General features: G+C 37.1%; 2 protein-coding genes and 1 pseudogene across 3 annotated transcripts; all 3 read left to right on the top strand.

The window, feature by feature from the left end:
- LOC104732554 (uncharacterized) lies at positions 1-3,093 on the top strand (annotated as a pseudogene). The gene is made up of 2 exons (XR_015574573.1): positions 1-142; positions 644-3,093. The product of XR_015574573.1 is annotated as an uncharacterized LOC104732554 (transcript).
- Positions 3,094-6,004: 2,911 nt separating this feature from the next.
- Positions 6,005-11,554, top strand: LOC104732553 (histidine kinase 2). The gene is made up of 13 exons (XM_087478520.1): positions 6,005-6,802; positions 6,909-7,091; positions 7,190-7,669; positions 7,774-8,049; positions 8,133-8,302; positions 8,394-8,606; positions 8,694-8,880; positions 8,980-9,031; positions 9,108-9,337; positions 9,431-9,529; positions 9,610-10,247; positions 10,368-10,856; positions 10,934-11,554. The coding sequence occupies exons 1-13, from the start codon at positions 6,533-6,535 to the stop codon at positions 11,181-11,183; spliced, it is 3,537 nt and encodes a 1,178-aa protein (XP_087334646.1). The 5' UTR covers positions 6,005-6,532; the 3' UTR covers positions 11,184-11,554.
- A 42-nt stretch (positions 11,555-11,596) lies between these two features.
- On the top strand, positions 11,597-12,485 carry LOC104724012 (glucan endo-1,3-beta-glucosidase 1-like). Its single transcript, XM_010442464.2, has 3 exons — positions 11,597-11,885; positions 11,971-12,225; positions 12,308-12,485. Exons 1-3 carry the CDS (start codon positions 11,816-11,818, stop codon positions 12,340-12,342), a joined length of 360 nt encoding a protein of 119 aa, XP_010440766.1. The 5' UTR covers positions 11,597-11,815; the 3' UTR covers positions 12,343-12,485.
- The last annotated feature ends 144 nt before the right edge of the window (positions 12,486-12,629 follow it).

The following is a 12,629-nucleotide window of genomic DNA, read 5'->3' as shown; positions in this document are numbered from 1 at the left end:
GAAGAAACCTCTTCACTTCATCTGAAACCCTAATTTTTAGTTTGTTAGATCCACAACAAATCTCTCTTTTTGCAAGAGCTTGATCTGTTCTTGAGCTCTGGAAGAAGAATTCGCCAGCATTGTTGTTACCCACTTTTACCCAGTAAGATCGCTTCTTGTATCTCTCTCTCTCTCGCTCTTTTAAGATGAATTTGATTTTGTCGTGTGTTGAGAAATTTTAGCGAATCTAAAGTAAAAAGGGCTTTTAATGTAAAAATCTTTACTTGAAGGTTTTGTGTTGAAGTTAATAGCTTACATTTGAGGATGTACCTGTTTCAACTGAAAACAAAAGGAGAGTTTTTTTAAGCTACTTTGACTTCAAGATGAGGCTTTTTTTAGATGCCCAAATCTACTCGAGGGTTTTTTTGTTATTGTATCAGAGCTAGCCGTAGAGAAGTGGGTTTTTTTTTTTTTAAGCTTGAGACTGATCTCGAATTCTATGTTGAGCAAAGATGTGATCTTTTTAGTGACTGGGATGGGTTCTTGTTTTCTGATGGTTGTCATAATAATGTTGGGGTTTGAGCTCTTTGGTTTAAGTATTGGGTTATGTTGTAGTGAGTGAACCGAAGATATTAATATTACTCTGGTGAAATGTTGTTTGCAGATAATGGTATATATGGTGCGTGTAAATGGACAATTTTGTGCGATTTAGCTGCCCAGAACGGTCTTAGTTTCCTTTTTCAGAACTGTTGGTGGTGAAATTGAGTTTTGATTCTACATGGAAGCATACAGAGAAGAGGCTCTTAAAGCGAAGCATATCGCTGAGAGAAGATTTGCTGATAAGGATTTCGCAGGGGCAAGGAGTTATGCGTTGAGGGCCAAGTCACTGTTTCCAGATTTGGAGGATTTGTCTCAAATGCTCACGACGTACGAAGTTTATTTGGCTTCTCAGAGTAGGCGCAGTGGGGAGATTGATTACTATGCAGTTCTCGGACTGAAACCATCAGCTGGAAAAAGAGAAGTGAAGAAACAGTACAAGAAGATGGCTGTATTGCTCCATCCCGACAAGAACAAATGCCTTGGAGCTAACGGGGCTTTTCAGATCATCTCTGAAGCTTGGAGTTTCCTGTCAGCTGAGTTTAAGAAAAGCACTTTTTATTACAAAAGAAAGAAAGTCATCGATTCCATGGTGGTCCAGAAGAACACTACAGAGTATGCCCCCTCACCCGCAGGATTCGATTGTTGTCCACCAGTTTCAGAAAGACTTGATACTTTCTGGACTGTATGCACCTCTTGCAAAGTGCAATACGAGTATCTGCGGAAGTATGTGAATAAGAGGCTGTCATGTAAGAACTGCCGAGGAGCATTTATTGCTGTGGAGACTGGGCCGGCTCCTGTTAGTGCATCAATTCAATATGCAGCTCCATCTCATACAACAAATAATGGCTATGGAGGTCATGGCTATGATGCTGTTTCACGCATGCCTACCAATTCTACGTATTTCTTAGGACAGTATCCTGCACATGGATATGAATATGTTACAAATGAGTCATATGACTGGAGCTCATATGTGGGAACACCTCCTGGGAATCTGGAGTCAAACCGCTTGTCGTCAGTATCCAATGGATATCCTTATAAGCCCACCAATGGGGTAGCCTGTAGGGGAAGAAAAAAAGTTAAAGAAGGCCCTAACAGGACGAACTCGATGAAAAGCATGGCCTCTGAGCTGATATATCCAAGCCCAGCCAATTGGTCTGCTGATCCTTCAGTTATTAAGGCCAGCAGACCTGAGAAGAAGAGGAATATTGGTTTGGGGTCATCTGGTAATGGATCTTTTGAGAACATTACAAAATCTAATCCAGAATCAAAAGCAACAAATTCGGATGCAAACATGGAACATGAGTTTAAACATCCTGGGCAAAGTTATGGTTCAATGCGACGGTGGTCTTCTGCAACAGGATTGGATGCGCGGAAGCTATTGATTAACAAAGCTAAAACAGATATTAAGCAAAGACTGGAGATTATGAGATTGGCTTCAGAGGCAGCGGCGGCTACTGAGGACGCGGCTCCCCTTGATCAAATAAGTGCCTCCTCCAAGGTAGGGGATGATGTATCCAGAATAGGAAAAACAGTTTCCTCTAGTCATCAATCTGCTCGGAAAATAAACGGGCCAATAACAGTTCCAGACTCCGACTTCCATGACTTTGATAAAAACAGAGCAGAGGAGTGCTTTGAGGCTAGGCAAATATGGGCAATTTATGATGAAGATGATGGTATGCCACGCTTATATTGCATGGTCCGGGAAGTACTCTCTGTGCAACCTTTTAAGATTGACATAGCCTACTTGAGCTCCAAAACTGACATTGAGTTTGGTACAATGAAATGGGTGCAGTACGGGTTCACAAAGTCATGTGGACATTTCAGGATACGAAACACTGACATAGTTGACCATGTTAACATATTTTCCCATCTCTTAAAAGGCAAGAAAACAGGAAGAGGCGGCTGTGTTAGGATATTCCCCAAAACCGGAGATATTTGGGCTGTGTACAAGAACTGGTCACCAAACTGGAACAACTCAACTCCAGACGAAGTGAGGCACCAGTACGAAATGGTTGAGATTCTTGATGAATATTCTGAACAGTTTGGGGTTTGCATCACCCCGCTCGTGAAGGTAGAAGGTTACAAAACCGTGTATTGCAGGAGAGATAAGGAGGAGAGCAGAAAGTGGATACCGAGGAGAGAGATGCTGCGGTTTTCTCATCAAGTGCCATCTTGGTTTCTTAAAGAAGAAACTAGTGGTGTGCCCGGAAACTGTTGGGACTTGGACCCAGCTGCTATACCAGAGGAGTTGCTTTCACACTGAAGCAGGAACTGATTGATTATCATTCACTGTCGCTGCAAGAGAGAGACAAGAAGAGTAAGAGCTTTTATATCATCAATGTTAACGGTTTTTGACTCAGTGTAGAAACCAAACTCTATATCCAAAAGATTTGTGGATTATTATTATTATGTCAGGAACTATATATACAGGCAAGCCTCTGTTTGTTCATTGGAGCTGTTGTATTAGCAAATGTTGAAGAATCAAACATAGTCTGACTTGTTGTTTGTTTTTTACATTACTATATTTCCTTCTTTCTGTATTAACCTTAGTATAAAATGTAGGCAAATGTCATTCTGCTTTTTACTTGTCACTCTTCCTTCAGAAAAGTTTGGCTAATCTATACTAGTATACTGCATGTGGGTTACTCTGGTTTCATCAGTTCCATCGACTTCAATTTGTTTCAGATCAAACAGTGCTCTTGTACTTGTATAGTTTTTTATTTATTTATTTTGGATTCGGTTAGAAACACGTGAAGCTCGTTATGTTGAACCTAGTAAGAGATTAAGCTCTTGGGGGAGAAAAAGACAAAGATAGAAACGTTGTCCGAGAAGAGACATTAGTTAGTGTCTTGTAATAACTATCATCCCCTTGTCCCTCCACACAAGAGATCTAGAACTCCCACGTGGCAACCTAAGCGTCAAGTCTGCTCCCCCAAAGCATTGAATCTCAATTCTAGTAGTAAACCACTTCAATACCTTTTTGATCATTTACTAATAAGTAGTCACCAAACCCCAAACAAGTGCATGTTTAGCTTAAGGTTGATTCTGGTTAACTAGGTTTACTGAATTCATTAACAATTTTTTTTCTCCCTTTGTAACTTTTTAGAAATGTGAATAACTAATTACGGCTAAAATACTGTTAAACTAGGAAATGTCCCGTGCTTTAAACACATACCAACATTTAAAAACAAAATTATAATAGAATAATAAAAGTTATTATTATATATATTTTTTAAAAAATATTTTGTTTGAGAAAATATTTATTTTTAATTGATCTGTAAATCTATATATGTTTTTTGAAATACTAATTATTTTTGATGTATATTACAGTTTTATATTGTTTGTTTGTCGTATTTGCATCATTATTTTGTGAAATATGTATTAACAAATAAAATTTATTAATTTATTAGCTATATAAATTTAGTTTTACCAACCCGCCAATGTGAAAATTAAAACACATTTTATTTTCATAGATTGAGTAATATATCTTTGTTTTTTAAAATTCAAATCACAACATATGTAGAAAAAAATCTGCATTTTATTAATCATAAGTATTATATGAAAATTCCAAACAATTTGTAAATAAAATAAAATAAAGATGATAGGAGAATCATAATTTGAAATTTTAACAAAATCTTTGAAATCTAGTTATTAAAAATAATTATATTGACTACTTGGATATAAAATCTTAGTTTTTTAAATTCTGATTTGTTTATATTTAAAAAAAAATATTTTGTAATTTTCGTCCATAATTTATTAGAGAAAGAAAATATTTTTTTAACTAAGAATTATTTAAAATCAATGGCATGACAATGTAAAATTAAAGAAGAAAATAAACTCTACTTGAAAAAAATATATCTGTATTTTTAAAAAATCTTTGCAGTTAGTTTTTTTTTTTTTTTTTTTTCAAGTACAAATTAGTTTTGATTTGAATAGATTTCTTTTAATTTTCTAGATTTTTTTATATTTGATCTGTCAGTGTTTTTATTTTTTAGTCAATTATATTTATTTATTTATTTAATTAATCTTAATTAAATTTTTCTAATGGCAATTGAATGTAATTTTTACACATTTTAAGGTTAGTTTCATATTTGTACTTATCAATTAATATAGTAGGATTTGATATTATTTAATTTCTACCTCCTAATTAAAGTATTTGTAGAAATTAACTAGTCGGAATTATTTTTGTTTTCTGAAGTTTTAGTTATTAATTAAGGAAAAAAGTGTTTTTTTAGAAAATATAAGAGAAATTCCAAATAATATTGTATATTTTTAAGTAATTGTTTCATCGATTTCAAATTTTTTTTTTGTCAACCATTGGGGTACAATTGGCCGGCCCATTAGCCAAATTCCTACATTCGTAAGAACAGGGACTCGATCCTGGATGTAATGGTGCCTTCTACAATTAGACTTACCTCATGCCACTGCACTAATTTTTGTTTCGTCGATTTCAACTATTTAGTATAGTAATGTCATATCTTTTAGGTGGAAAACACTTAAAACAAGCATAGAAATTTTTAAATCAACTGCAAGAGCTAAATAATAAAAACGAAAACTGCAAGAATAATGATCCCCCAGTTTAATTTTTAATTTAAAAAGAAATGTAAAAAAACGAAATGAGTCCAAACGAAAAACAATTAAATGGAAAAAAAATAGCCATATATATAAGTTGGGATAGTGGAGTCAAACCAGAATGTTTCAAACCAAAATATTCCATCTAACTCTAACTAAAAGAGGCATGCCCCATGCAAAACATAATAATTTAATAAAGGTTATAGACTTATAGGGTCAATCGATCCCACCCTCCACTTCTATAACTTTTGCTTGGTTGGCCATTTCGAAATACTGTATATTTTTAATCAACTACATGTATTATATCGAGTTTGAATTTGAATGTGGATATATACAACAACAATTCTATCACCAAGACACCAACCACTTGATTATTTATCTTAATCCATTACAATTTATGCATGTAGATTTCTAAATAAATTAGTTATACTAATATCACAATCTTGAAGATTCAAGAATAGTTTCCTACAAAATGGATCAGAGAATCATTAAACTATGGTTGGGAGACAAAGATACATAAACTGATTAAAGAAATAAGAGGTGTCTATGTAGAATCAATCAATACCCACTTCTCGTAAAACCCACTCATCGTTATATTTTAAACTATGATAATAAAACAAACAATTTTCGAAAGACCAAAAATAACAAACAAATAACAATTCCACTTTTATTGATTCTTGGTAGTCTAGTTGGGTTTATTTATATTGTCATTAGCCAATCCATTTTTGTCCTTCCCCACCTAGATGATGAGATAATCATAGACTCAAAACCTCAAATTTGTTCACCAAAAAGAACGAAAAAAAAAAAAAAAAATAATAATAATAATCAAAAATAGAGTAAAAGAGAAAAGAGAGAAGTGACATTTTATTTTTCTTTCGGTCATAATAATTTCCAAACAAATGCACTTGTTTTTATCCAAAGAGTCTGATCATTGAGTCCAGTTGGGTAATGAGAGACACCAGCTGGGTCTTTTTCTTCACACAACACAAGCATCTTGAAAATAGAAGAAACAGAGAGAGAGAAAGCTTGAACATTTTTCTTTACTCTGAAACCATGAAAGAAGAAGATAAAGCTTTGTCCTTTTCTCTTTTCCATTTCTTTACTGAACAATGTCTTTCTCCCATTGCAACCACTGGGTTTGGTTCATCTTGTCGTCTTGCGTCTTAAGTAAGAGAACCCAACAAACAAACAAAAACAAGAAATCTTTCCGCATCGGACTATGTCACAGCTTCTTCTTGGGGTGGTTTCAAGAACTCAACTTTACATCATGAGATTGTTGTTCTGTTGATAGAGTTTTACAGTTTTGGGTTCCGAGAGATCTGAATTCACCCCAACACCACTAGCTGAATCTGAGATTAGTGTTCTTTCTACAAGTCTGACCATGTCTATAACTTGTGAACTCTCGAATCTTACTTCAAAGAAGGCAAAGGAGTCGAGCAGTGGCCAGACTTGGCTTAAAAAGCCTCTCTTGTTCCTGATTCTGTGTGGCTCTATGGTAGTTATCGTTCTTGTTATGTTCTCACGGTTAGGTAGGACTCAGAAGGAGCAGAGATGTTCTTGTAATGGAGAAGCTAAAGTGCTGTATAGACATCAAAACGTCACCAGGAGTGAGATTCATGATTTGGTCTCTTTCTTCTCTGATTCAGATCAGGTAATTTATCTGAAATTGACTTTGTTTCTTGTTAAAATTGTGCTTTTGAACACACCAGATTTGCCTTTAAAGTGTGACACTTGACCATTCTCTGCATCTGTTGCAGGTATTATCCTTTGAATGTAGTAAGGAATCAAGCCCTGGAATTTGGGCAAATTATGGTATTACATGTTCCCTAAATATGCTTTCCGAGAAACAAGAGACTGGAGGGGTTCCCTGGAATCTTAATCCTTCAGGCGTAGCACATTCTGTCTCATCAACATCTCGTTTCTGTAATAATCTTGAGCAGGTAACATAACATTGGATTCTAGCATATGTGAAGAAGCCTTCAAATTTGGTTATCTAGTTCTCACAAAAGTTTATTTTGAATGTTTTGGTTATTGGTAGAGTTTACATCAACCCGAAAACCTTGAAGAAAAAGACTATGAAGATGGGGAGGATCAGGGTTTATCATCTTATTTAAGAAATGCATGGTGGTGTCTAATCCTTGGTGTGTTACTGTGCCATAAGATTTATGTATTTCATTCTAAAGCACCAACTGAGAGTAAAGAAAGAGTGCATCTGCAAGAGCCTTTAGCTCAAAAGAAGCAGCAACAACGTGCTCAGACCTCTTCTAGAGGGGCTGGAAGATGGAGGAAGAACATCCTTCTCCTCGGTATCTTAGGTGGAGTTTCCTTCTCCGTGTGGTGGTTTTGGGACACCAATGAGGAGATCATAATGAAAAGAAGGGAGACTTTAGCAAACATGTGTGATGAACGAGCCCGCGTGTTACAAGATCAGTTCAATGTTAGCCTCAACCATGTTCATGCCTTGTCTATTCTTGTATCTACATTTCACCATGGGAAATCCCCATCTGCCATTGATCAGGTGATGTGTTTTTCTTACTGCTAGTTCCATTTCGTATCTCAAGGTTATGTTTAAATCATTCTTTGGATCTATGTTTAAATCATCACTGTATGTTACCTTTACAGAAAACATTTGAAGAATATACTGAGAGAACAAACTTTGAGAGGCCTCTTACAAGTGGTGTAGCGTATGCTTTGAAAGTCCCACACTCGGAAAGAGAGAAATTTGAAAAGGAGCATGGATGGTCAATAAAGAAAATGGAAACTGAGGACCAGACAGTTGTCCAAGATTGTGTCCCTGAAAATTTTGACCCAGCACCTACTCAAGACGAATATGCGCCAGTTATATTTGCTCAAGAAACTGTTTCCCATATTGTATCGGTCGACATGATGTCTGGAGAAGTCAGTAACGTTTAAAAGTTTCCTTTCCTATTGCCAAACCAATGTGTGCTAAAAGAGAACTCAAAAGTCTAACTGTCTTGCAGGAAGACCGTGAAAACATCTTGCGGGCAAGGGCATCAGGAAAAGGAGTATTAACATCTCCATTTAAGCTTCTTAAGTCAAATCATCTTGGCGTCGTGTTGACTTTTGCTGTATATGACACGGGCCTAGTGCCCGATGCTACAGAAGAACAACGTATTAAAGCAACAATAGGGTACTGCTTTTACTTAAAAAATAAATGGTTTTGCTATGTAGCTAAGACTGATCTCTGTCTAGACAATATTAATAAGATACACCTAAAACAGGTACCTTGGTGCATCATACGATATGCCATCGTTGGTGGAGAAACTTCTACACCAACTTGCCAGCAAACAGACGATTGCTGTGGATGTTTATGACACAACTAACGCCTCAGGTCTAATTAAAATGTATGGCTCAGAAATTGGAGATATAAGTGAACAGCACATAAGTAGCCTTGATTTTGGTGATCCATCAAGGAATCATGAGATGCACTGCAGGTTAACTCTTAACTCTAGTGATATTTTTGTAAGATATGTTCACTTCTCTCTTTCCTGAAGTATGGAAATGGCATTGTTCACTTATAGGTTTAAGCATAAACTTCCCATTCCTTGGACAGCGATAACACCGTCGATCTTAGTTCTGGTTATTACTTTTCTTGTTGGTTATATATTCAATGAAGCCCTGAATCGAATTGCGACAGTTGAAGAGGATTGTCAAAAGATGAGGGAACTCAAAGCTCGTGCTGAGGCTGCTGACGTTGCAAAGTCACAGGTGAATTATGTGAATCAAATAGTCTCAATAGCTTGAAACCTAACCTTTTCTTTTTGTTAACAAGAGTTGTGTCGTCACTGAATTGCTTCTTATTTGCAGTTCCTCGCAACAGTTTCTCATGAGATACGGACTCCGATGAATGGAGTTTTAGGTACTATTTCTACTGATTCTTTCTCATTGCATGTTCTCTAGAAAATCAGCTGAAAAGTTTAAGCATGTTGTTACAGGAATGCTGAAAATGCTGATGGATACGGATCTTGATGCAAAGCAGATGGACTATGCGCAAACTGCTCACGGAAGTGGGAAGGATCTTACATCACTCATAAATGAGGTTCTTGATCAGGCAAAGATTGAATCAGGAAGGCTCGAGCTTGAGAATGTGCCTTTTGATATGCGTTTTATTCTGGATAATGTTTCATCTCTCCTCACTGGCAAGGCAAATGAAAAAGGAATTGAGGTATACTATAAACTCCATGACCTTCCAGCTTCTTAATGTTTTCAAATAGCAACCAAATTCCATATCTAATGTAAACTTGGTTTCTTGTTATAGTTGGCCGTTTATGTTTCTAGTCAAGTTCCTGATGTCGTAGTTGGTGATCCAAGTCGGTTTCGGCAGATAATTACAAACCTGGTTGGAAACTCAATCAAGGTGATTAATGGCTTCCATCTTACCAAAACAACATACTTATTTACCACTAAAGTACTCACTTGTTCTTTCTGTAATAACAGTTCACACAGGAAAGGGGACACATATTTATCTCAGTGCATCTTGCAGATGAGGTGAAGGAGCCTCTTAGTATCGAAGATGCAGTGCTCAAACAGAGACTAGCGCTAGGATGCAGTGAGACCGGTGAGACAGTTAGCGGATTTCCTGCTGTAAATGCATGTGGAAGCTGGAAGAATTTCAAGACATTTTACAGCACTGAGAATCATGATTCTGATAAAATCAAGTTGCTAGTTACAGTGGAGGACACAGGAGTGGGCATACCTGTGGATGCACAAGGCCGAATATTCACTCCTTTTATGCAAGCCGACAGCTCCACATCGCGGACTTATGGTGGGACTGGCATAGGTTTAAGCATAAGCAAGCGTTTGGTTGAACTCATGCAAGGAGAGATGGGGTTTGTGAGTGAGCCCGGGATAGGCAGTACTTTTTCATTTACTGGAGTTTTCGGGAAAGCAGAAACAAATTCACCAGTTACTAAGTTGGAACGATTCGATCTAGCTATTCAGGAGTTTAAAGGATTGAGAGCATTAGTTATTGATAACAGAAACATTCGTGCTGAGGTGACCAGTTACCATCTTCGGAGACTGGGAATATCTGCAGACATTGTTTCGAGTCTTAGATTGGCATGCACCTGTGTCAGGTACTTTACATGTACTAGTGTCTGTTTTTCTTTACTTTTCCAACTGCAAGAAAGCTGTATTTGTAGAGATTATAGTTGGTTCACTAAAAGCGTTCAATTTTTTTTCTGGACTCTTTGCAGCAAAATAGACAATTTGGCTATGGTTCTAATTGACAAAGACGCCTGGAACAAGAAAGACTTTGCAGCACTCGACAAGTTGTTTACCTTTAGCAAAGTAACCTTTACAAGAATCCCAAAGATTTTACTTTTGGCAACCTCTGCAACTCTTACTGAGCGAAGTGAGATGAAGTCTTCTGGTCTCATCGATGAGGTGGTAATAAAGCCTCTTCGGATGAGTGTCTTAATATGTTGCTTGCAAGAAACACTTGTCAATGGCAAGAAGAGGCAACCAAACAGTAAACGAAGAAATCTTGGACACTTGCTCAGAGAAAAGCAGATTCTGGTTGTGGACGATAATCTGGTGAACAGACGAGTTGCCGAAGGTGCACTTAAGAAATATGGAGCTATAGTTACATGTGTTGAGAGTGGCAAGGCTGCATTGGAAATGCTTAAGCCGCCTCACAACTTCGAGGCTTGCTTCATGGATCTCCAGATGCCTGAAATGGATGGGTAGCAAACTATTTTTCGATCTTATCCCTTCAACTTGTTGATTTCTTGAATGTAATTTCATGATTTTTTTGTGCCAGATTTGAAGCAACGAGGAGAGTCCGTGATCTGGAGTATGAAATCAACAAGAAGATAGCTTCTGGAGAAGTTTCTGCTGAATTGTTCTGTAAATTTAGTAGTTGGCACGTCCCCATATTAGCAATGACAGCTGATGTTATACAGGCTACTCACGAAGAATGCATGAAATGTGGCATGGATGGTTATGTATCAAAACCGTTTGAAGAGGAAGTGCTCTACACAGCGGTTGCAAGATTCTTTGAACCGTGTTAAAAGGGAAGACTGAAAAGTCATTCCCTTGTAGGAGTATATATATATCGACCCGAGAGCTTTTTGACGTCGGGTAGTAGATCTTGAACATCCATGACACTGCAATTCAACTTGAGATCAAGGCAAGAACCAGTCCATTATTGATTGTCCTTCACAGGTCTCTTTCGCTTTTAGACCTCGTCTGGTTCAGTAAGCGAAAGCCGCAGTCACTCTCTTTGTATAGACAGTTTGTCATCTTTGATCTCCACCTGTGTGTATAGCAGATTTCTAGTGTATAGCTCCATTATATTCATTCTTATATAAAACTCAAAACTCCCTCTTAACTGTAAAACAGCTTGTATGTTGTGTACAAATAGTAATGGCCTTTGATTACATGATAGGAAGTGTATAAGTGACTGTCTTCTGAAAAGCTTCCAGAAGCAGAACAAAATCTTCCTCAAAACGAGGTAAATGCAGATCTGGCACATGATTGCATCTGAAGCAAACCAAGATTCCCTACTCATAGAACTTGAAAGTACTGATTCTTTCTAACTAGTATAAAGGGGTCAAATTGCACTCATTGTTTTTAGCTCTCAAACTTATCAACTAGATCAGATCTGAATCTCTCTGTACCACTCATTGCCTTCTTGGGAAAGATGTCAACTTTCTTGATAAGGATACTTCTTCCTTTGCTAGTCATAGCAATGACATTTCCGCAATTTTCAGGTAAAACTATCACTGCAATGTTCACACTAGTGTATGTCCTTTTTAGGCTTTAACAAGAGATGTATGTGAGTGTATGCATAAACAGAGGCAGAGTCGGAACAATGGTGCATAGCGGATGAACAAACGCCAGACGATGAGTTGCAGGCAGCCCTATCGTGGGCATGCGGTAGCGGTGGAGCTGACTGCAGCAAAATGCAGCAGGAGAACCAGCCATGCTTTTTGCCCAACACAATCAGGGATCATGCCTCCTTTGCCTTTAATAGTTATTACCAAACTTATAAGCACAAAGGTGGTTCTTGTTACTTCAAAGGTGCTGCCATGATCACTGAGCTTGACCCCAGTAAGCTCTCTCCTTCTCTATATCACTTTAATCTTAGCAGATAGTGAATAATCAGCGTCTGATCTGGATATATTTGTCACAGGTCATGGTTCTTGCCACTATGAGTATAACCCCTGATTCAAATGATACAACAAGATGAAAAGCTATAATTTTGCATTTATACATTTTCCCTATGTAATGTGCTTCCCCTGGAAACTGTTCTCTCATTACTCTTTATCTTTGATAAAATTTCTTCAATACAACATGCTTTCTATTGTGCATTGAATTTTTTCCAAAGTATCAAATCAACCTGTTCACTATTCCTCAATCTAATTACTTCACAATATGTAGTCGCAGCAGTAGGCTGATTCCATTTTTGTTTAGAATACGTGGTCCTCACGCGGTGATACCATATAACAACATTG

This window comes from Camelina sativa, chromosome 12 (genome assembly GCF_030686135.1).
Source record: "Camelina sativa cultivar CO46 ecotype springtype chromosome 12, ASM3068613v1".
Lineage (NCBI taxonomy): Eukaryota > Viridiplantae > Streptophyta > Magnoliopsida > Brassicales > Brassicaceae > Camelina > Camelina sativa.
This window is presented reverse-complemented; position numbering and strand designations above follow the sequence as displayed.

Excerpts from the sequence above, each read along its gene's own strand:
- LOC104732553 (XM_087478520.1), top strand. The coding sequence starts at position 6,533 with ATGTCTATAACTTGTGAACTCTCGAATCTTACTTCAAAGAAGGCAAAG. Across the intron at positions 8,050-8,132 it reads TCGACATGATGTCTGGAGAA|GAAGACCGTGAAAACATCTT; the intron begins GTCAGTAACGTT and ends ACTGTCTTGCAG. Across the intron at positions 9,338-9,430 it reads CAAATGAAAAAGGAATTGAG|TTGGCCGTTTATGTTTCTAG; the intron begins GTATACTATAAA and ends TTCTTGTTATAG.
- LOC104724012 (XM_010442464.2), top strand. The coding sequence starts at position 11,816 with ATGTCAACTTTCTTGATAAGGATACTTCTTCCTTTGCTAGTCATAGCA. Across the intron at positions 11,886-11,970 it reads GACATTTCCGCAATTTTCAG|AGGCAGAGTCGGAACAATGG; the intron begins GTAAAACTATCA and ends ATGCATAAACAG. Across the intron at positions 12,226-12,307 it reads GATCACTGAGCTTGACCCCA|GTCATGGTTCTTGCCACTAT; the intron begins GTAAGCTCTCTC and ends TATTTGTCACAG.